This window comes from Molossus molossus, unplaced genomic scaffold (assembly GCF_014108415.1).
Source record: "Molossus molossus isolate mMolMol1 unplaced genomic scaffold, mMolMol1.p scaffold_m16_p_4, whole genome shotgun sequence".
Taxonomy (NCBI): Eukaryota; Metazoa; Chordata; class Mammalia; order Chiroptera; family Molossidae; genus Molossus; species Molossus molossus.
Window position 1 is genome coordinate 7790288 of NW_023425377.1, and position 23975 is coordinate 7814262.

Consider the following 23975-nt stretch of genomic DNA (forward strand, 5'->3'; position numbering starts at 1 on the left):
CATCAGGTGGCTGGCTCGCCAGGTGGGGAGAAGCAAGGACAGCGTGGCCGACTTGTGCCCAGAGCATCGCGCAGCAGCACTCAGCTGGGCGGTTGGAATTTGGAGAGCAAGCCAGGTCCTCAGGAACCGCATTCTCAGTGGGAACTCTTGTCTCTTCCCTTTCAGACGCTCCCTGCCAGCTGGCAGACTACCAGTGTCGGTCCCCGAGTCCCGGGGCCAAGGGAGAGGTGCTCAGCTTAGATTCCCGGAGGCCACAGCCACGGGCCACTTGCCCACATGTCAACTTGAGCCACGTGTGCGTCACGACAGCGACTCTGCCCCCTGCATGCCTTCCGATGCCTCCGCCTGTCCTGGTCACACCCCAGCGGGTTTTGTGAGGCTATTTAGGAAGATCAGTGTCCCTCACTGAAGAAAAGGGGCAGAGCATGAACGAAAACAATGGCTCTGAGGGAGGGACCCGTGATGGACAGAAATGAGGACGTTCCCTTGGGAGCACCATGTACCATCAGAGCAGCAGACCCCCAGGTCATTGGTCTCTCCTTCTGTTTACATGCAACGGAACGAAGATGTGTTTAAGTCTCCTGCGGTTTCACACTGGAAACTGATGCTCGGGGAGAGCAAGCTGCCTGTGCCAGCCGGAGCCGGTTTCCTTCGGAATTCACACGCCGGGAGCCTGGCACCAGCCCCTCGGTGGGACTTCTGTCGTTTTCGCTCCAGACAGCAAGCTTTTTCCCGGAGCCACCCGCCAGCCTCTCTCCATAAACAGCCCACCAGCTCTCTTGGTAGATCGGGTGTTGAATAATTAGCCTAACTCATTGTTTATCTAAGTGGCAATTATCACTGCAATGAAATAATATTTTGACTGCAGGGGAAGCATTCCGGGTGGCTCCCGAGGAGAACCCACAGGCTGGGGATGGCCCACGCGGCTTCCCGTGCTCAGAGGAAAGGGCCGCTCCACCCTGGCCGGCGGGTCTCCGCGTGTGCGAGGCCACCGTCCCAGGCTGCCCCGAAGACCTAAGGACATGAGCCCGGGAGAAGGGTGCGGCCCCAGCCCTGCCCACTGAGGCCCCATGGCCCAGCCCAGCGTGAGAGTGCGGCCCGCGCTCCTGAAGCGGAACAGCCTGGAGTCCGTGGAGCTTGTGAGGCACCCGCACCACCGCCGGAGCAAGTCGCAGCAGGTGCGCTTCAAGGACGATGGGGCCGGTAAGACCCCACCGGGCCTCGCTGAGGTTGACGTCCATGCTCCCGAAGACCCGGCTGTCGTGGGCCAGACGCACGCACCCAGACACCATCACCTCCCCACCTACTCTCTCTCCTTCCCCCGGTCCCAGAAGGCGGGGGGCTGTCGGCACATCGCAATCCAAACCTCCCCCAGTCTCAGGAAGCATTTCCCGATTTTCAAGAGGAAGAGACTCACGGCCAGTAAGTCCCTGGTGGAAATGCCAACGGCATCCCCGAGTGCCGTCCAGGTCAATGGCAACCTCTCTGAGCAGGACATTGTGTCTGCTGACCTTGCCTACCTACGGCTGGCTCAGCATCTGGAGGACGGGCCGCGAAGGGTCAAGGTGTCGCACCCGTTTCTCCCTAGAATGGCCAAGGTGCAGAGCAATGGGCCTGTCAGCATCTGCTTAGAAGCAGGGACGTGGAGAGCTTCAGAGAAAGCAACAGCTGCCATTCAGGTGCCAGATGACATTTTCCACAGTCCGACCTGGGCAGCTAGAGAGCCCTCTTTCAGGTCTGCAGAGATAAGCAACCCCATCCCCCCTGTGGCTGACCTGTGTCCAGGTGATGGGAGAAGAATGTTGCCATCGGATTCGGAAAGATCCCCCTCCTGCTTAAACACCACCAGCGGTGCCAACCACATGCCAGGCACAGGGAAACTTAAACGCGAATTGCTTTTGCCCAAAGACAACTCTGATGACAAAGACTTGGGCCCACCGTCTTTTCGGTCAAAGGACACGTGTGTCCCCTCACCTCCACGGACTCACAGCTCTCCCTCCCCAGGCGCCCCCAGCCAGCCAGCCCAGCCAGGAGGGGCTGCAGACTGTTCTCCATCGAGTAACAATCACCGGGGTCTGCCGTCACTCAGACCCAGCAGCGCATCAAAGTCTGCGCCCCCGTGTCAGGAGCAGACAGGGCAGAACCCCACCCAGTCAGACACCCCGGAGTTTCGAAATTGTCCAGCGAACTATCGCCTCCCATCCTCTCTTCCAAGGAGGGAGACCAAACTTCAGAGCAACAGGGAGGTTGGTGGGATTAATCAAATCCACCTGGCCCGGGGCGAACTCTGTGACCTCCAAGGCAGGCTGCAATCCGTGGAGGAATCTCTGCACTCGAACCAAGAGAAAATTAAAGTCCTTTTGAATGTAATTCAAGACTTGGAGAAAGCTAGGGCTCTCACAGAAGGGTAAGGTGATTTTTTTTTTAATATATTAAACTACTGGGTTAAGTCATTTGCAGAGAGAGAGAGAGAGAGCACTGGTTTCCATTAGTAAAATGTCTCCAAAATATTTGCGTTTCTGTTGTTTCCCCAAATTGTAAGCAAAACCCCTTTATTCCAACTGGGTTTCATTCGAGTCTAGGCTTTGGTGGATTTTCACAGCTCTTTGTTTTTGTTTCCAAATATCAGTAGGCTGGAGAAAGGGGGCAATGATGACTTCAAGGTAGGGGTCCAGTTGATAAATGATGGGGGGAAATGATAGCGCACAGGTGCTCCCCCCACTCCATCCTCAAAGCAGGTCACTGCATTTGCACAGGATTTGGGTTCTTTGTGTGTTTTTTCAGAGGACTCGAGGTGGCCCCTAAGCTTATTGTTGACCTTCCCCTCCACGGACCCCTCTCAGGACGTGGGCCCGTCCATCGCGAACCAACTCAGTAGAAACTGCAATGAGATCATGATTCTGCAGCGAGAAACAGCCACTTTCCTGGGTGACTCAGCACCAGTCTGGGGAGGGGAAGGCAGTTATTCATTTCGGTGTGGAGTGTTTGTCCCTAGAAAATGTGCTCCCTTAAGACTGAGAAGAAGGAATGGCAAAAGATCATCCCCAAACGGGCAGGAGAGGGCAGAGGAACGTAAGTGACATTTGCTGAGATGAATCAGGGTCAACGTTGCCTTACAAGAGAGCAGCACTGGGGTGGTGTGCAGAGAAATGCACTGAACCGAGTGAGGGGTCAGGAGTTTCAACATCCTCCCTTCCACTCATCTGCAAAGCCCCTCGGTTTCCCCACCATCACGAGGGGCTAAGAAGAGCTGACTCATCTCCCAGGATCCTCGTCAGCTTGAGGAAACCCTCAGACGTGAAAGGGCGTCCACAGGTACAAGCCCTCTGGCAACGTGAGGTCTGTTCGCGTGGGTTTCTTGTTTGTTTGGAATGGTCTGGCAGCTGCAGAGTATGGTTCCCGATGAGAGGGCGGAGCCAGGCTGCAGGAAGGAGGCAGGCAGACGCGTGGGTCCCCTGGGACTTTTGCCCGTCAACTTACCCAGCAAATGCTCTGTCTTGCAGGCGCAACTTTTATCGAACTGGCCAAGATCTCAACAACTGCAGCACCTGCCAGAACACGGCGTGCATCATATACAGGTACCTGGCCACAGCGGAGGCCGGCTCTGCGGAGCATGAAGCTGCGGGGCCACAGAACACTCTAATAAACTCTCTTAGGTGCAGAAAGTCAAGAGAGAGGCAAAGACAGGAGGCCTTTCCATACCTGAGACTTACACGTCAAGGTGTTCAACTGGGAAATGCTAACATCTGGCAAGCGTTGCTTTGTTTTCTCACAACAAGGTCTTGTGATAATGATCTCTACACTCACTGAACACTAAGCACGGGCACCTTACAAAGCTCTGCGTGCACATCTGCACCTCATTTCATAGTTAACCCGATGAGGCAGGTGCGCGTGTCCTCAGGGGAGAGTTAAGGTGGCCCCGCTCCCATAACGCATTTCCAGAGAAGGGGCCAGGCTCAGGACTCAAGTGCAGACCTTTCTGATCCCAAACCCTACGATCCCGATTACTCCCCCACAGTGCCTCTTCCTTAACAGTAGCTCTCACATGCCCGGCACTTACTGTGTCAAGAAACAGGCTAAGCACTTTGCATTCCTTTCCAAATATACCATTTCCTTCTGGCAGAGGGTAAGGGTGCTGCGATGAAGTGAATTTTTATAAGTAACAGAAGGAGAGGATTCTATAGTAGTGACAGCACTGAACTTGGAGTCACAATCCCCAAGTCAGATGTCTGCCAACTTGTGTGGGGCTCAGTTCCCTCATCTGCAGAGTGGGGACTATGATCCCTGTGCCCTGTGGCCACAGGAGCAGATGAGAGCGTGTACGGGATGCCTTCTGTAACTGCAGGGCGTTTTACAAAGCCACGGGCTCATCACTGCTGTTCACTAGGCAGATCAGGGCACCGCCGGCCGAGGCCTCTTTCAGTCACGTGGTGGAGAAGCAGGGATTTTAGTTGATGGCATCTAATTTTGACAAAAGTGTATGGTTTTGCTTTCTCTCTATTACTTTTCTTTCTCAGATGAAAAGGGCAGCCCAACTGGGATGTCTGTGTCTTCCTTAGAATGTTTCTCCTTCTCTCCAGCAGAATCCCGAGATTGCAGCCTAACAAGGGCTGGGAGCCCTGGAGGTCGGGAGGCCCCTACATGTAGGCAGGGCCTTGGGCATTTTTTCATTGAAATGTCAATTCCTTCCACTTCGGAGCCACAGAATGATACCTTTTCACCACATGACAGAAGCACAGAAAATGCCCCCCACCTCTGTTTAAAAGATCCCCTCAAAAAAAAATCCCCCGGAAAAGGCTTGGGACCTGGGGAAGAAGAAGTAGGCAGTCTCATTGATTGGTCCTTCTTTGCTCCCTCCTTTTTAAAACATCTTCTATCTTAAGCACATGTTCTAAGCTCTAGGAAGACAAAAATTATTAAATGTCTAGATAGCTAGGGAGGACAAAAAAAACCTGTTCATCATGAACAATAATTATTTTTAACGAATCTCCTTTTAAATTCTGCAGAGTCTCTTTTCTTCATCAGCCAGATGATGTATTTCCTATTACTTTAAGGTGACTTTTTATTTAGCTCGTGTAAATGAAAAGAACAAGTGGCCATCTCCCCAGCTACTGTGAGTTTCATGGCCTGGCCTTGGGCAAATCATTTCTGGTCTTTGAGTTTCTTCATCGGAACAATGAGGGCCTTCAATTAGATGGTCCCTCTGGTCTCTTTCAGACATTTGGGTTCTGACATTTGGTTGTCCTACGCTCAATTAAACGTGGCAGTGTTTGGCTACACTATGACCTTCCCACAAGTCTGAGAATGTTTGCGTTTTCCTGGTAGCTACTTCAAACATCCCAAGCAAACAGTCTAAATTAATTACACCCCTGGAAGGGATCGCAAACCTTAGTAAATCCCTGTCCAGTTTTCCAAGAGGAACTGCCATTGTATATATCCACTGCTCGTTACCATTCAAAGCCAGGCAGCTCTTGCAGACAGTATCTGTTTCCTTGTATCTAAGCCATTGCGAAGGAACAGGCAATTAATCTGATGAAAGCAGAGAGATCAGAAAAACATCCCAATCATAGTAACAGTGGGAAGATGAGAGTTGTCATTTTTTTTTTTTTAACATTTCAAATGACTTCAAACCCTGTATTGTGTCCTGCAAAGTCAGATCTTACAAACTAATGAATAAGTGATGTGAAATACTTATCCTCAGGCCTCGCTAAGCTCTAGTCCCTCTCCCTCATGACGGATGGGCCCAGCACATGTCACTGTACATAAAGCACATGGGCATGTGATGACCTGCCCGCTGGGTCTTCTTCTCTGGAGAAGCTGCTGCTAAGTTAGCAACACATAAGGTTTCCTAAGTGGCCCCATCAGCTGAAGGCCATGGCTGATGCTACTTGCACCCATCAGGACATATGGGGTCATCGGTTCTGTCCAACTCATTCTCTCTGCTTCAAGAGGAGCCCTCGCCCCCCTCCCCCACATCTCCTTGGCTTTCTTCTGACCACAGACCACTTCCATAGATCCCGTTGCACCAAGAAGCACAGCAGCGCGCAGGTGCCTAAGGACCCCATGCACGGCTCTCTGAGGCTCCCAAGGGATTTCTCACATCAAGGAGAATGGACTTCTGAGTTTTGACTGCAGTAGTCTCCAAGGGAAGGGGGCAGCAATGGGCTCTATGCCTCAGCTGATTCTAGGCTGTTTAGGCCCCGGTCACACTCTTCACCGATGCTTAGCATTGCTTCTAGGACAAGGTTCTTAAAGGGTTGGGTGAATTGAATGCCACCTATGGTACCTAAGATCAAATAGTACTGAACTACTGAATGAGAAGTCTGTTCTCTTTTCAAATTTATTTCACTCTTTATGGTTACCTAGAGGGGAAAAGCGGAGTTTGGTGCTAGAGTATCTTCCAAACCTTTCTTCTGCTTATTTATCACGCTTCTTTGCCAAGGGAGAACGGATCTCAGGTTCATAACCATAGGCAAGCAACAGTATCTAGCCAGAATGCAATTGCTGTATATTTTCTAACTGAAGCTTTTAACTTTTTTTTTTTTTCATCCTCACCTGAGGACACTTTTCCATTTTTTGTACAGATAGAGTGGGAGGGAGAGAGAGGAAGAGAGAGAGAGAGAGAAACATCGACGCGAAAGGGACACATCGAGTGGCTGCCACCTGCACGACCAACCAGGGCCGGGGACAAACTGCAACCGAGGTACGTGCCCTTAGCGGGAACCAAATCCGGGTCTCTCCAGACCGCAGGCCGACGCTCTAACCGCTGAGCAAAACCGGCCAGGGCTAACTTTTTTTTTTTTTTAATTGACTTTAGAGAGAAAGGAAGGAAGAGGGAGAGAGAGATAGAAACATGGATGAGAGAGAACATAGAATGGCCACCTCCTGCATTCCCCCCACTGGGGATCAGGCCCACAACCTGGACATGTGTCCTGACCGGAAATCGAACTGGTGACCTCCTGGTGCATGGGTCAATGCTCAACCGCTGAGCCACACTGGCTAGGCTGAAGCTTTTAACTTTTAAAACTAGTCCCCCTAAAATTGTAAATGATACAGGTCTCCATTTTCAAAAGTGGTATCGCCTGTTTTGTATACATATCTTTAAGTTTAAATAGAAAATTGACTTAGAGAGGAAAAACATTAAGTAAATAATTGGTGTGGGGAGTTTCACAAAAATCACGAAGATGGTGGAAAAATGATTGAGAAATGGACCCCTGAGGAATCAGCTCTTTCCTCTCCTCAAGGGCCAAAGTCTCCCCAGGCCACACCCTCCCCCTCCCCTCTCTGTTCGCCCGTTCCTCTGGCCGTATCTCCCTGCACTTCATTTTGAGTTCCCTCTAAAAACCATCTCTGAGCCTCTTTGGAGGACTTCGACTACACCAGTCATGCATTTATTTTCTAGATGGAACTCCCAAGGGGGAACAATCTGTTTGGTTTAAGTTGTAAAATGCATCGAATGTTTTAAGGGGAAGAGAAAGGAAGTCTTTCTCAGAAAAAATTTTTATCTACCATCCAAGCATATTGCTTAGGAAATGGAAATAAAGAGCATGCCGCAAACTTGGCATTTTTAATAGGGGAAGAGAGAGGTTGAGATTTCAAAAGTGCTAGAGAGGAGAGAGACAGAACTGTTGATGGTCTGGGGGTCTACCTGGACCGGCTGTCTCTTCTTCTCGTTCTTAGCCTCTTTTCACGGTTGCAACTGTACTCGTGGATTTTAAGTTGATGTCTTATGACACCACTGTCTTCCCTTACTGCTTTCATCAGTACGTTCTCGCTCTCTCTTTCTAACTTCAGGGATATATAAACTAAATAGACATTTCCAATGATCGCAAAGGTGTCTCAGACCCACCAGTTTTGATATTCAGAGCGTATCTCAAGGAGTCTCTCTGGAACACAGGCCAAGGCCTCATAGCTGTGCACCCTGTAGGAGAAAAGCCAGAACTTCACCTCCCACAGAGCCACGAGCCCCCTGGTGTCACGTGGCTACGTTTTTTGGACCCTGGATCTTGGCCTTGTCTGCCACTTAAAGCTATTAGCTAACCAGAAAACAAGGTATTGATTGCACTAGAAATGTGCACCCAGGCCTGTGGGTTCAGCAGCCAACCTTCTGCCTAAACGATTTGGTGTTGTCCTTCGGTCTGCTCAGGACGCTCTGCCCGCGTGGAGCCAGGTGGGCGGCGAGAGCCCTCCAGTACAGTCCGTGGTGGGAACGGCCACGGAGCAGGCGCATGTGCGGCTCTTGTCACTTTGAACGTGGACTGACGGCATCGTGTCCAGGGCTGGACCGTGCATGCCACAGCAATGCCAACCAGCCTCCCCCAGACAACCGCCACCAGGCAGAGCTCAAGCTGTCTCTTTGGGAAACAGGCACAAAGCTTGGGGTACATGTGGAATTTTCTCTGAGCCCTGATAGGCTGATCCTAAGACGTTGGCCTCTAGTCCCTGTCTCTCTCAGCGGACGTTATCCCTTCCTTCTCCCCAGGGTGTGAGGGGACAGAAGGAGAATTTACAGGAGCAGCAATTTGTCTGCAATAAAAATGAAACCTATTTTAATGCATTAATAGCTAAAGAGGCTGAAACATGCGCTAAATATAAAATCAAGCGAGCTCAGAATTTCCCAGGGATAACAAACGATGGCTGCTGGCGCAGAGGCCACAGAATGACCCAATCTTTACCTCTCTGTCAAGTTCATGTAACAATCATTACCATTCGTCATACCAGGCACGGGGCCAGGCATTTTGCTAAACACTGTACAACTACCCATCTCAGCTCCGACTCCCAACCACCCTAACTCATGAGTATGGTTATTATTCCCATTTCACAGATGAGAAAACTGAGACCCAGAGAGGTTATGTGACTTGCCCAAGATCCAACAGAGCCAGGGCTTAAACAGGTCCTACTTTCAGGACATTTTCCTGTCCCTTCCCCTCTGACCTCTGACCTTGCATAATCAGTGAATACATGTGTTCAGGTTCTCGGAGCTGACCTGTCCTTTCTGAGGGCTTAACTCATGGTTCTGCAGAAACTCCTTCTGCAGCCCCGTCCTGCTTGATCCCCAAGGACCTGTCGGCAGACAGATGCCCTAGGGGAAGGGGTGCACTCGCCAACTTGAATTGGCTGCGAGTTGTGAAGCTTAAAGTTACAGCCTACAAATATCATGCAAACTGCTCATTAGGAGAAAGTTTCAGGAATGCGGATGGGGTGGCGGGGTGGAGATAAACTGACCGAGGCTCCTGCTTCCCAAGACTGGACCCCTTCCCCAAAGACATTTTCCAAAGTGACATGATCTATCCAAGTGGACGGGAACCGAACCGCCCTTGCTGATTCCATCGATTCTGACAGCTAATTCTTTAGAAAAGAAAGTTGTAGGTCCCAACAAATCTGTGGTGCTCCCGGGCTCTGGGGTGGGAGGGGCCACAGGAGCACTCACCGAGGTGAGGAGGTAGAGAGGGATCCGGAGGCCGGTCCGCCTTTGGGGAGGTGCCAGGGATATCTCGGCCAACCTGCTTAGAGTGTACGGTCTGTGCCAGTGGCTTGTCCGTTTCTCTTTACAAAAGACTAAGCCCCACCGCTGAGAAGGAAGGGCAAAGGGCCCACTGCAGACCTCCGCAGCCTAGCACACCCAGGATGCCTGAGCCCGCATGTTACTTTGAGTACACTGCCTGCTGAGGGGGTGCCCGTCTTCTCCGGGCATGCGGCCTCCTGCCCACATTGCCCTGCAGTCAACACTATTGACTGGGCTGGTCAGCGCGGTCATAAAGGGCCTCCACGCAGCCCAGCTCCACGCTGGGTCTGGCTCCACAGGGGCCAGGGTGGTCGTTCAGGGGAGCCAGGCCTTGGTCACCACCATCTCTGCACTGCCACTCATGTGGCAGCCAGGATCTCACACAGGAAAAAGATGACGGTGTTCCTCAGTGAAGTCTGCCTCCGCGCACAGCTTTGCAGTCCAACACTCTCGGCTCGCGTCCTGGCTCTGTGGCTCACCAGTGTGCCCCTAACCTACCCTTGCCTCCGTCTCCTCGTTGAGGGAACGAAGGTGATATCTGTCTAACGGGACTGTGAGACTTCCACGGGCACGTGGGCATCACTAAACTTGTAACGCAGGGTCTACAATTCAGATTTCACTCCTCTGTCTCCTCTCCTTCCCTTCTCCCCTCCCCACTCTGCTCCATCGAATTATTATTATTATCACTGTTATTCATGTAAGTTGCCATGCATCCTCACCTAACATGGTCCAGTACTCTTTTGTTATTGTTTCTTCTTAGATTAAGGCCCTGGGAATAGCAAGGCCCCGATTTAAAGCATTTCATCCCTCTTTAGAAAAAAAAAGAAAAAGGACTAAAAGAATCTGGAAACCAGGCTTATATTCTGATCCTAGCTCACAGCGCGACTCCTCTTTGCCAACTTGTCAGTTAAGTGAGAATAACAGCCTTTCCATCTTCCCGGGCCATCATGAGGATGAAATGAAAACACAGATCTGAAGTGTTTGCCATTTGAAAGTGCTATGTAAATGTTAAGCATTTCTATTGTTCATTTGTTTCATTATAAACTTTTATCTCTGTTCGGCGCACCCACGTCGGTGTGCCAGCCACGCTACTGCATCCAGACCTGGCTGTGCCGTTCGCTTACGTGCTAGTGTACGTGTCTCCTTATTGCTTCTCACTGTTCCTTCTGCCCGGCAAGCCATGACTTAGGCGTCCGGTTACCTAGAAAAGCATCCTTGTGCTTTGCACCTGGCTTCATGGCTGGAGCGTGACCTGTCAGCGGGATTAGTGAGGGCCCTCGACAGGGCCACCTACAAGCCCTCCCCGTTCCTGGCTGGCACCCAGCGCACTTTCTAAAGGTGCTGTGGTACCACGCGCAGACAGCTCCGATGGGAAGGCCTCTAAGTCTCCCTCAGAGGGTGAACAAGGGGCCCTGAACCAGGTGTGGGGTATTCCTCGCAGGAATGCTCACAGCCCTCGAAGGCTCCCCGCTATCTCAATGGCTCCAGGCCCAGACCTGGAATTGTCACAAGTTCTTGACCACCGTTTACGCCCCCCGGAGCCGGAGCTCGGCACTCCTCCTTGTATCTGTGGAGTAGGCGGCAGAGGATGGTAAGGGTGGAGGGCGGGGGATTAAGAGGAGGAAGAGACGAGATCGGGCGCGTTCAGGGTGGTATGGCCGTAGACAGGAGGAGGAAGAGAAAAGGAGGGGAGGTTAAGAGAGTTACCGGTGTTCACCTTGATACCAAACCCAAGGCAGATGGCCATTTCCCAGAATCCACAAACAACCTTCTCCTTGAATTCTCACCAAACAGACAATGTATCCCCCCTTTCAAGAGGATGCTGCATATGGTGTGGATTGGCTAAGAAGGAAGTTGAGGGGTAGCTCCTTTTTCCACTCAGCTTCAAGATGAAGAGAGATGAGAGAGGACACCTCCCCTTGCCCATTTTATAAGGTACCTGCTACCCAACCAAAATAGTCCCTCTCCTCTCCTCCAAACTAAACAGTAGTTTGTCAAACGGAAGAATAAGAAGGAAAGTGACAATTTTCTTTTATGTTAATAAATTGCTTTGGCCTGAAAAACATTAATCAATTTCTTTCCTAAGTGCACACACTTCTCTATACTCTGCTTTTTGCCTGGCCTTGAAAAGAAAGTCACTTGCAATCCCCTTTCAATTGTCAAGATCAGTGGGGGCAGCTGCAAGAGGGGTGGGGGGGATCTCTAAGGCCCACTGATTATAATGGAACCCTGTGGCGTTTCCATAGAAACATAGGATGTATTCTTTCCTGAATGTACGTGGAAGGGAGGGGTGAAGGGTGATGTTGCTGGTAAGGTATACAACTGCTGAAGAGCTTAAGGTATGAGGGAGGAGGTGAGAAATTCAGCCCTTGAGATAGGAAGACAAAAGACTTAGTGAAGAGTGGAACGGCGGAGACCACAACCTATGTGAGGACGGTTCACCTGCCATTGTGTCCCATCTGTGCAACTGCCCAGCGAGAGCGTTAACCCTCACTCTCAATGGAGTCTGTGAAAGAGAAGCATTTTGCCCAAGGTCACCTAGCCAGTGAGTGGTGCATCCTTGGTTCCAACCCAGGAGTGTTCCACTCGACAGCCCTGGCTCTATCCTCGATTTTGGGCTGCATTTTAAATTGTGGTGATGAGACAGAGTTTCATCTGTCTTCTGCCTCTTCTGTCCTCGGGCCTGCCAGTTCTGTACACATTTTGGATTCACCCACAGCATTCTTTTATTAATTGGTATTAGGACACTGTTGTGAGTCTTGGCACACTCGGGTGGTTCGCTGCTGCTGTTTGTTTATTCGAATTATGAAGTCAGAGAAATGTCACATAGAAGGAGAAGAAGAAAGCTGGTTTTTGTGTATGTTCATATAATTTGGTAGAGGTGTATGGATGAAGGGCTGGAAAGTAGGGATAGTTGAGATAAATACAAAGCATATTTTTAGAGCAGTTGTTAGTTTCATCATCTGTCTCACACACTGAGAAGTAAGATTCAAGAGAGCAGTTTCCACGTCTGTCTGTCTTCTTGTTGTGTCCCACAGCTAGCTAAGCAGAGTGTCAAGCTATGAGCAGGGTGGACGGATGGATAGATGGATGGATGAATGGATGGATGGATGGATGATGGACAGATGGATGGAGAGGTGGATGATGGATAGATGGATGAATGGATGGATGGATGGATGATGGGTGATGGACAGATGGATGGAGAGGTGGATGACGAAAAGATGGATGGATGGATGGAGAGGTGGATGACGAATAGATGGATGGATGGATGGATGGATGGATGGATGGAGAGGTGGATGACGAATAGATGGATGGATGGATGGATGGATGGATGATGGATGGATGGATAGGTGGATGGGTGAATGGATGGATGATTGAGAGGTGGATGATGGATAGATGGATGGATGGATGGATGATGAATGGATAGGTGGATGGGTGAATGGATGATGGATAGATAGATGGATGGATGATGGATGGATGGATGGATGTGAGGTTCTCTTCTTCCATATGAAACATTTCATTTCTTCCTTGTTAATCAAAGAGAATGCACTGTTTTCACGACTGTGTTTTCTTCCACAAGCCCACACTGGCTCCTCGTCTTTGGTCCTCTGAGAGCTCTGGTATGAAACCAGGTAACATAAACAACCTTAAGAGCCTTCTTACAGGTACCCCAGCCCAGGGAATGCCTCCCTCAGTAAATCTTACAGGTACCCCGGCCCAGGGACTGCCTCCCTCGGTAAATCTCCCAGGAAGGAAAGTGGACAAGTAGGAGCAGAGGGGGCCCATGAACAGCCTGCAGATTCATTCCTCTGGCCCAGCTCCCAGGTTCTGGGAAGGCTACGCCAGAGGCACAAGACGCCTGCCAGCCTCTGATGCCTGCCAGCCTGACTCCCGCGCCCTCAGAGGTCAGGGGGCATGAGCACCCACCGCACAGGCCAGACTTCTGTCCCCCGCTGCCCTGGCTCTCTGAATCTCTGGGAATCCTGGTCCCCAGTGTCAGCCCTGTGTACTCACAGATCAATGTGCAGACCATACAATGGAGTCTGTACAGGAATGGCTCCGAAACACACCAGTAAAATAGCAAAAAAGAGATTAGGAAGTACCGTCCAAGGAGAGTGTTTAAATGTGCCTGGATTGATGAATGCTATGAGGTAAGGGCATGTAAAACTCTCCAAGACACATTGTTGGGTTGAGAAGCAAGGCAAAGGCAAAACATAAAATATTAGTACTAACAATGTTGAGGATAATAATGACAGTAATAGGAGCCAACTCATGCAGAGGGAGGCTTGCTACATGCCAGGCACTGCTCTTATTACTTAAGTTATAATAGTCTCTCACTTCGTGTGTGTGTGTGTGTGTGTGTGTGTGTGTGTGTGTATTCCGAAGAAAACCTTTGAGACAGGTACTATTATTTTGTCTGTTTTATAGATGAGGAAACTGAGATGTCAGGTTTATTGTCTATTTCTCTGTATTTTTTTAAGTCTTTTATAACGAAGCAGTTTCTGTGCATAACATGTGTAAAAAGAATTAGGAGGATTAAACAAATGTGAGAAAGATTGGAGCAATGTGTACTGAACATCTACTATTGGGCTTAAATGCCTCATTTAAATTTCAGAACATCCCCAAAGGGAAGGCATGGCAGGTGCCAATTCAATCAGTGAGGAGCTGGAGGTTCAGAGAGGGGGCACAGTTCTCCCAGGTCCCACAGCCAGTAGGTAGCTCAGGGTCTGGGACTAGATGTAAATCCCATGCTCTTCCACGTCAGTTGGGCCCTTGGTGATGCTAAATCCGCCTGCGCTGACTTGAGTTTACTTTCCTTCCTTGCTCTGTGTTTTCAGTGTAGAATATGATTTCCGGCAGCAGGAAGGCAGGTTCCACGAGGTTCTACAGAGTCTGGAGGAAGCAGAACCAGCCGAGGAGCCATCTCCCCCGCCAACGTCCACGGCAGAACCCCCCGTTCCTGAGAAACAGGACTTAAGGCGGAAAACCAAGAAGGTGAAGAAGAAATGCTTCTGGTGGATCTGAGTGTGTGGGGACCATGCTCTGTGCCCTCCCCAAACACCTCTCGGAGGCGGGGAGACCACTGCCCCGAGGCCTTCTCTACTTCTTAGCCAAGGCCCCAGCTGCAGACCCCTCCACCTGTGAGATGAGAAAGACTCAGGGCTGGTTTAGCCGCTGCGGGACACCTGACCCCCAACCTCACCTGAGCGAGGCCACTGCTTGCTGAGGACTTCACGGACCCTGGAGTGATCGCTTGCCTAGTGCCCCGTCACTCATGACCAGGCGGCATCCTGGTTTTCGAGTCTAGATTCCCACCACGAGCAAAGCCCCCATTGACGACGTTCCAACACATCCGCGATGCTAGGCACTTCCTTCTAGTCATTGGCTTGTCATCCCAAAAGAAAGAAGAAAGAAATGTGCAGAGCAGGAAGAGAGAGGAGGGTTAGAAACTGACACATCGAAAAAGATTAGATAAGTAAATGGGCAGTTTTCTGAGATGTTGGTGTACATCAGCAGGGCATAAATGCAAGGTTCCTGGTGGGTTGGGTCGTTTTCATTTGAAAATAGCCCCTTGATCCCAAATCAAGAATCTGTCATCTCGTGCTGTGTGGGCCTTCCAGTCTGTGGCGGAGTAAGGTCACCACAGGGGATAAGGAACTTGGTGTGGCTGTCCTGCAGGGGTAGCTCCAGGGCACGCCTTAGACCATCATGCTCCTGAGCCCGGGGCCTGACGCCGCCTGGCAAATGAGTGGGGTCTGGTTTGGGTTTGAACTTTAAGATTTCACAGTTAATTTCCCTGCGTCATTTAAGATCGTGAGGCCCAGCAACCTGTCTGTTTCATCTTACCAGTAACATAATAAGACTAAGATAAAACACATCACTGGGTCTCATCCATTCATCCCCGCAATAGCTTTGTAGATAAGTTCAAAAGTATATTAATCTACATAATCTCCCTTCCTGGTGACCAGGCCAGGGTCACCTGATTGAAGAAGCAGCAGCACTAGGGATGAGGATATATATACATATATATTTTTTTCATTTTAGTATTAAAGACCTTTCATTCCCAGAGTCTGAATTCTTTTAAAGTCTGGCTCATTCTTTTGACAAGACCCCTATACGTGTGGGTCCAGTCAAACGTGCATGGCTGGTCCAACCACCAACATAATATAATTAAGTAATTGCTGCATACTTTGGGGGCTGAGGGGTGGGTGGCAAGGCTCCTATTCCTTCTCGTTAAGTTCTCTACCAGCCTGTGGTTGGATTGATGCTGCTTGGAAAAGGGAACCTAAGGCCCAACTGGCATTCAGTGAAGAAGGCATTTCATAACCCCCTTCGCTCAAGATCAGGTGAGCGAGTGAAGAGTCTGCAGAGTACAGCATCCTGAGTGAACGTGGGATGAACATAGCCCCACTGCAAATTGAGCCGAATGGGAGCAAACACTCCGACAGCTGCACCTGCTCCCGCCACGGCGCTGCAGTGCCCGGGCTCCGTCAGTGGGAGCGGGAGGGGGATCTGGCAAGGAACCTCAGCTTGCACTATTTCCGTCTTGGGATGTCACTCAAGATGTTCTTGTTCTGTTTCTAGTGTAACGTTCAAACCCACAAAATGAGACCGGCATCCATACTGTTAAGTTGGAATTAAGATGAATACACTTGTCATACTTAGGAAGCCACATTTCAGTAAGATATGCTACCACTGGCTGAAAGCCACAGAGCTTTCTGTATCCACACAGTCGACTCTCGGTTGGCCCCAACAGTGGAAAAGAACGGTGGAGAGGCTAATCCAATAAAGCAAAATCATGTGGGATCTCTTATGTAATTTTATCTTGTAGTAGAGCTTCCATCTTAATTCGCTTTGCTTACACGGATTTTCAAATTGATTTATAGTCTTGGGCAGCATGCGAGAATGAAAATAATCCTGTTTCGGGAATTAAGAAACCCAGGCAACAGAATTAGCCTAGTCCACTATCCTTTGACAAATTGTTACAAATGTCAGGGCCTGTCTGTCCATTTTCGAATGGAGATATGGACATCGACTCCACCCACCTGGTAAGCTCTGTGCATGGTCCAACATCAAACAAGCAGAATGACCCAGAGCAGAGCGGGGTCACTGGCCAAAGTCAGCCTGGATCGATGAAGAGGTGTGAGGTCACTCTAAAGAGCATGTTTTATACACTTACGTTGTGTTGGGGGCCTCAGATAAACCCTCCACTGAAAAATGAAATCGGGGCAGAAAATGTTGACATTTCTAGAAATACAACCAAACGAAACCGTAACGATTCTATACCAAAGCACAACACAGCATCGCCCAGGCCACCAACCTAAAACTGGGAAAGGAGGTCTCTTCCCGAAACTGAACATTTAAAATCATTGTGAGGGTGAGGGATTCAGTAAACACCTTCCTGCTAACAAAAATGACCATCTCTGTTTAAAAACACAAAAACCAAAAGGACAAAAAAAACCACCACACATATACATATAACCAAAAGTCTACACCCATCTCCTCATGTGAAAATCACTTCTTTGTAAAATATTATGTAACATCTACCATCCTAATCTACAAAAATGCTGTACTTGAGTTATTTGGTTTTATGGAGAAGTGTTACTTTAGCAAAAATTACTTTTATAAAATTGAAGGAAAACAAGACGGATACGTCAGCCTAAGTTGCAGGAGTTTATGTAGCTGCTTTCTCTGTAGTTAAGAAAAAAATGTGTACCCACTATACTTGGAACTTAATACCAGCTCATCTGTAGAGCACCTTCTTAAAAACTATGTATAATGTAAGGTTTTGTAAATTTCTAAACTGTTTTAAATGGGATATTATCTTTTGCAATAAACGTACATATTTTTCTTAGGTTTTAAGACTCCATTACTAGCGTGGGTTGATTCGGGTTATAAAATGCAAACTTAGGAAGGATCCAATGGTCCTGATGACAGGGATTGTTTTCATTACAACCTCTTCTATGTGTTTCCCAGGAAAACAAACAAAGAACAGTTTCAGAACTGAGGACCGAATGATCACCTACGGGAAGCACCCCATGGCCTGGGAGCAAGTGAGGCAGAGTGAATGGAGGGAGGGAGCAGGTCCCACTCAGATGAACACACATTCATGTTTTCACCAGTATGAGGCGCATACGCCAGACCTAAAATGTAGTCAGTATTTTTCTTTATTTTCTCCTGTAACTTTCTTCCTTAAAAGGCAACTTTATATCCCCACCCCAAGGAAGACAATATGATGTCCCGGATATAGAAGGGGAAATCAAAGTGATTTTATCTGAATCTTGCTGGAGACTGTTGAGCCATGGTGGAGGCACTAAGCCTGAGTCCAGCTCTGTCGAGACGGAGGTTAGCGGACATGCAGCACGTGCTGAAGCCACTTTGTTTTCCACCTGATTAATCAGGATGTTCAAGAGAGAATCGAAAAAAAGAACCAACTTTCCCCTGCATTGCCCAGGGGCCATCTAAACCCAGAAACATTATTTACCAATTTAGGGTGGAAAAACTAGACGTACAAGCAGACATCTTGGGTTTGACATTCCGCTACCTTCTCTGTGCAGCGGGCAAGTTACCCTCGGCGAGCCTCTGATTCTTATAATACTGCATGCGACCCTTATCTTACAAAGCTGTCCAACAATTAAGCAGGTAAAAACCCTGAACCCAATGTGGGGTACACAACAGGTGATCAATAAGTGCATATTCCCTTATGTGTTGATTGATATGAACTGAGAGAGGGGACAGAAGATGCCTTCATGGGGCTGCAGTGGGTTTTCAGGAACAGCCTGAAGATGGTCTCCGGGCAAAGGGAGGTATTGATGAGGGACGCACTCTTCCTGGCCTGGTTAGGACCAGAAACCATGACAACGAGCGATCACAGAGCCCTCAGCGATCCTCAGGCCCAGCACAGCACCCTGAGGAGTGAAGCCCTTGTCGCAGAGAATCAAATGCACTGGAGGAAAAGGTACCGCAGGGGTGGACACGGCCACTGTCAGCACCCGGCGACTGAGTAAGGCTGACCGGTCCCAGGACTCTCAGCAGTCACGTGGGGAAGTCAGTGTTGACCGCGGTGTGGTTGCTGATGCTAGACGGGAGACCCTCGTGCTCTCTGCTCCCCAGTCGCTCCGAGTCGCCCTGAGTTCCTCAGACCCAGCGTGCAACACGGTTCTGCCTGGACTAGTCCCCACCCCACCCTCCCGCCCAGTGTCCAGTTCCAGAGCAGCCTCCCAGGCAAGGCCGCCCATGACTACCATCACCACGGCCCAGACCACACCCAACACCCCTTACACGTGCACCTGGCACCGAGGACCCTTCCATCAAAGCAGTTGGCACAGTTGTCCTTGTACGTGTATTTGTATCGTCCTTGGATGAATGTATTTCTCTCTCATGAGCCCATCGCCTTCCTAAGATAACAATTCTGCTTATTTTTTGCTCCTCTTTGTATCTCCAGCACCTGCACAATGGGGTTCAAATATGTGCTGCAGGATAAATGAATGAATGAATCCGACCCAGTGGGGAGACATGAAGAAATGACCCCCCGACTGTTTCCTTGTCTGTCAGTCCTCACATGCGGATGGGCCCGTTGCTGTACGTAGACTCCTTCTGTGTTCCCAGGAGCATCCAGCCTCCCACTGATTCGGACCCTCAGCAGCTAACGTGCCCAGGGCTCCTGAGTCCACTGTGGTCTGCATGGCATTGGGGACCCAGGAACACCAAGCCGACACTCTCCTCCCCACCGCCGAGCCCCCAACACCTTTATCCAGAACACTGACAGCCCAGTTAACCTCGCTTCAGAACAAACTGCCATCATAATTAGATCCCAATGCATTTTGCACATTTTACCAAGATACTGCCTTACCGCATGAAGGGGAAAATTGGTTTTGAAATTAAAGCAGATTGTTAACTATTTCTGCTGTAACATTTCCATTAAAATGCCAGAATTTATTACATGTGACCTAGTCCATTTCAGACAAAATGCAATTTAAAGGAGACAGGGTCTGTCTAACTGAAGAAGCATTTTGGGCAGAGGATTTTGCCTTGGCTTGAACCACGACTAAAATGAAAAGACAATAAACATCACACCAAAGGATTATTTGCTCCAAAGCAAATAAAAGCTTTATTATCATGAATGACTTTCACAGATTCTCAGAATCCATAGCTATCTTACATTCAATTTCACTCAAATGAAACCCGTATTTTTTTTTTCCTGGCAAAAGCTCAATATATATATTTTAAATCATCAGCTAAACACAGTGACCTCTTACTGGTACTTGGGCTGGTTTCCCAGGTAGCACACACAATGCTGTGATCTCTGGTGATGCTGACAAATAAGACTTCTTTCTCCTGAGGCAAATGGACTGAGTCACTTTAATCGCTGAGACCGGGAGTGGTCCACACAGCTTGTCCACCCAGCACACCAAGCCTGCCCGCACCAAATCCCACATGCCCAAACCCCTGTGGGTGATGGAGGAGAGGTTATGCGTTGCTGCCATTGTTTTTTGTTTATTTATCTGTTTCAAGATAAACAAACGATATGCCTTCTGTACGGGATCAAAGAGAGCAACACCAACGCCATGGGAAGCGTCAACGTTCACAAACTCAGCCCGCTGACCCGTTGGGATTTCCTGAATGGACCCCTCGCTCTTCTGGTTCCAAGGAAACGTCTCAGATGAACCTCAGTCCCCGATCACCTATTTTCCAATAAACAGTTATTGATTCCCTTCTCGGTGCCAGGCAAGAAAACTAGAGAGGCTGCCCTTGCTCATCATGGTCCCCTGGGGGGAGGGGGTCCGAAAATAAGCACATGTCCTTTTCTGATCCGCCCCCCTGGATGTCACGCCCCCCCTCGGACGCTCTCAGTGCTGTCCTTGTTATAGGACTATTTGTCTTAAAAGCGAAGTCTTAAGTCCAAAAGATCTTTAATTGAAACAAAAGACTTCATCATGAGCCCTCATCTGTTCCATTGGCCCACAGCACTGGCCTTCAAAGTCTACTTGTCCTTACAGTTTTCCAGCTCCCTCAGATCCAGCCACCTCCCAGTTGCTTTGGGACCTCCTAAGACACACCTCTGACCACGCCATTCCTTGGCTTTTTTTTTTTTTTTTAAATCTCTCATTGCACCCCACCGCCATCCTAGAGCATAAAGTTCCCGCCACAGCAAACCAGGCTCCTTGCAACTTGACTCCAACTCAGCATGTATGGTCTGGCTTCCAATGACTCCACTGTCTCCTGTCCCTTCTCCTGTCACTTTCCAAATGTCAGAGGCAATTACACACCCGTGACTTAGCACATGCTACTCCCTCTACCTGAGACACTGTTCCAGTATCTGTTTACCATGGAAAGACATTTTCATTTTGGTGGAATAAGTGAATAGCAGCTAGAATACTATTAATTTTGATTTTTTTTGTTTTTGTTTTTGTTTTTTAAAGCTCTAGTTGTCCTGGCCAGTTTGGCTCAGAAGTTAGAACGTTGGACCGTGGACCGTGGACTGAAGGGTCACAGGTGGGATTCTGGTCAAGGGCACATACCTTGGTTGCAGTTCAGTCCCCGGCCCTGGTCAGGGTTGTGCAGGAGGCAACAAATGGATGTGTCTCTCTCACCTGATATCTCTCTCTCTCTCTCCCTCCCACTTTATCTGAAGATAAACAGTTAAAATATCCTCAGGTGAAGATGAAAAAAAAAAGCTCTAGTTTCATGAAGTTCCAATGGGCTATTATTGAATGATTGGCTTCCCTTATCTTATTTACTCCTACAAAATGATCATGAGGTTGCTTATAATTACTCCCGTTTTCCAGAAGAGCAATTGCAGAGTGGAGGGACAGAAGTAAGTGGTCAAAGTCCACAAGTATGAGGTGGTGAACGCTGACGTTCTTTCGAGGTCTGCCAAATTTGGGCTCTTAGCTCCCATGCCAGACAGCAAGTTGCAATTTCAATGTCACCTCTTCTCTGTAACTTTTTCTGATCCTCCCCGCCCCTGCCATGGGATTAGTCACTCCGTCCTCTGGGTACTCAGAGCGCTGTGCACAGGCTGCTGCTCTATTATCTTGACATCCCCTGTCAATCTCTCACGCTCGCCTCCACCAGGGGGCAAAGTCCTGGGGAACAGGAGTTGCCCTACATCCCCGGGACCCTCCGAGTGTGGACCACATTGCCTGAGGAGCTGTAAATGCTTCACAGAGGTTTGTGGAATGAATGAGGAGAAAACATGGAGATGGCCCTGGCCAATGGCTCAGTTGATTGAGTACCACCCCCTGCACTGAAAAGCTGCTGGTTTGACCTCTGGGCAGGGCACATGCCCGGTTGTGGGCCCCGAGGAGGGGGCGTGCAAGGAGGCAGCTGATGGAGGTTTCTCTCTCACATTAGTGTTTCTCTCTCTCCCTCTCCCTTCCTCTCGCTACACAAATCAATAAAAATTCTTTTAAAACAATGCCCTGGCCAGTTTAACTCAGTGGTTAGAGAGTCAGCCCACAAACCAGAGAACCCTGGATTCGGTTCCCGCTAAGGGCACGTACCTCAGTTGCAGTTTGCCCCCGGCCCTGGTTGGGTTGGGCCAGTCGATGTGTCTCTCTCACATCGATATTTCTCTCTCTCTCTTCCTCCCTCTCTCCCTCCCGCTCTATCTCAAGATAAATGCAAAAATGTCCTTGGGTGAGGATTTAAAAAATATATATATATATGGGGCTAAAACATCTAGGGTACAGAGACAGATCAGAACAAGACTGGGCGTCCTCACCTCCGCCCCTGACTCTGCATCATCTGAGGCAAGTGTCTTCACCCCACCCCCACCTCTGCCTTTACAGCGAAACCATCTGGTCCACAGCCTGTTGGGAAGAAACCTGAAATTATATACAGGAAAATTCTCGACTATCTCACTAATTCCTTTTTTAGAAAAAAATAGTGTTTAAAGTGTTTTTTTCTTGATTATGAAAGGAAACCAAACTCACTTTAGAAAAGTGAAACTACAGAAATGTATAAATCATGAGTCCCTTAAGCAGACGATGCCAACATAATTTTAGCTTCTGAGCGTGGTCCCTGGGTCTGGCTTCTGAGAGATCCAGGGCCTCTGGCAAGGGACCACTTTTTTTTTTTTCCCCCTTTATTGATTTTTTAGAGAGAAAGAAAGGAAGAGAAAGAGAGAGAGAGAACATTGATTGGCTGCCTCCTGCATGCCCCCCACGGGGGATCGGGCCCACAACCTGGGCATGCGCCCTGACCGGGAATTGAACCAGGGACCTCCTGCTGCATGGGTCAACACTCAGCAGTGAGCCACACTGGCTGGGCAGGGACCACGTTTCCTCCCTCCCCTGACTTTCAGGGGCCCTGATGACTCTCTGGTCTTTGTTGTTACCTTCCTGTAACCCTTTCTCTATATTCAGGTCATAGAATTTCCTCATTATTATAAAATATAATGAATATGTAATGGCTGCACAAAGGCCTCACTGGGTGAGAGTCACATTGATGGACAAAAAGGGGTCTGGTTTTGAAGGAGCATTGGACAGAATTGATTCCTTTGAGTCACTTAAGAAGGCCAGTGCCGCAGGCAGGGACGCCATGGACTGGAGACTTGTGGGGAGGCCTGCTCATTCACAGTTGCCCCCGCTGGGTTTCCCTGAGGGCAGCTCCAGTCCCTCAGGGACGTCCCCAAGGAAGGGCTCCGCCGTGGGATCCCTCCTTCCAGTCTGGGAGTCAAGCCTTTGAGGCAGACACATGGAGGCAGAGTTCCTCTCCGGGGGCTTTACTCATAACCCAGCTGTAGTGACGGCTCAATAATACTCCCCAGTCCAGGAGAGATCCCAAGTCGAGGCCCTAAAATAGTGTGTGACCTGACTCATCACACTTGCTTCAAGGTAGGGAGAAGCCTCTAGCACAGAGGGAGACAGTAACGGCCCCCATTCACCGAGGGCCTGCTATGCGTGACGCCCTGGCTGCGAGCTGGCCACGTACGTGTTTATTCAATCCTCGCCATGGGCGACAGGTAACAGCCAGCAGCCCCATCCTGCAGATGAGGGAACTGAGGAGCAGGACTGTGACGAGACCTCCTAGCTGTGACACGAGGCCCCTCACTCCTCTTCCAGAAAAGGAGGGCCAGCTCCCAGCCTGTGAAACCCTTTCCAACTCCAGACCGTGTGCCCCAGTGCCAGGCCCCAGAGCGATGTGGGCATGAGGTGCTGCATCCGTGCCCAGACGGCAGATGTTCTGAAGTGCTACACGTCCCAAGTTCTCCAAGGACAAGAAAAGGCCGGCTTCTCCCTCAGCGCCAGGAGCTGGGACGGGCGATCCAGGGGGTCTTCCCTTTGGAAACAAATGTAAAGCGACTGGCTCAGAGTCATACTTGTCCAGCTGTCCTACCAGAAGCCAGAAGGCACTGAGGTATTTGGAGGTGATTTCATTAGGATGATGACGTACTGGGCATGCATGTCCTAGCCTCGCCCTTCGATTCCCAGACTCAGCCTCTGCCTCTCCCTCGGTGGGTGCT

At 49.5% G+C, this 23975-nt stretch overlaps 2 protein-coding genes across 2 annotated transcripts in view; one reads left to right on the forward strand and one right to left on the reverse strand.

Moving 5' to 3' along the window:
- DOCK2 (dedicator of cytokinesis 2) overlaps positions 1–23975 on the reverse strand; it is a 364075-nt gene that overhangs the window by 171256 nt on the left and 168844 nt on the right. The window lies entirely within an intron of this gene.
- INSYN2B (inhibitory synaptic factor family member 2B) lies at positions 1023–14530 on the forward strand. The gene is made up of 3 exons (XM_036240223.1): positions 1023–2407; positions 3504–3578; positions 14344–14530. The coding sequence occupies exons 1-3, from the start codon at positions 1071–1073 to the stop codon at positions 14528–14530; spliced, it is 1599 nt and encodes a 532-aa protein (XP_036096116.1). The 5' UTR covers positions 1023–1070.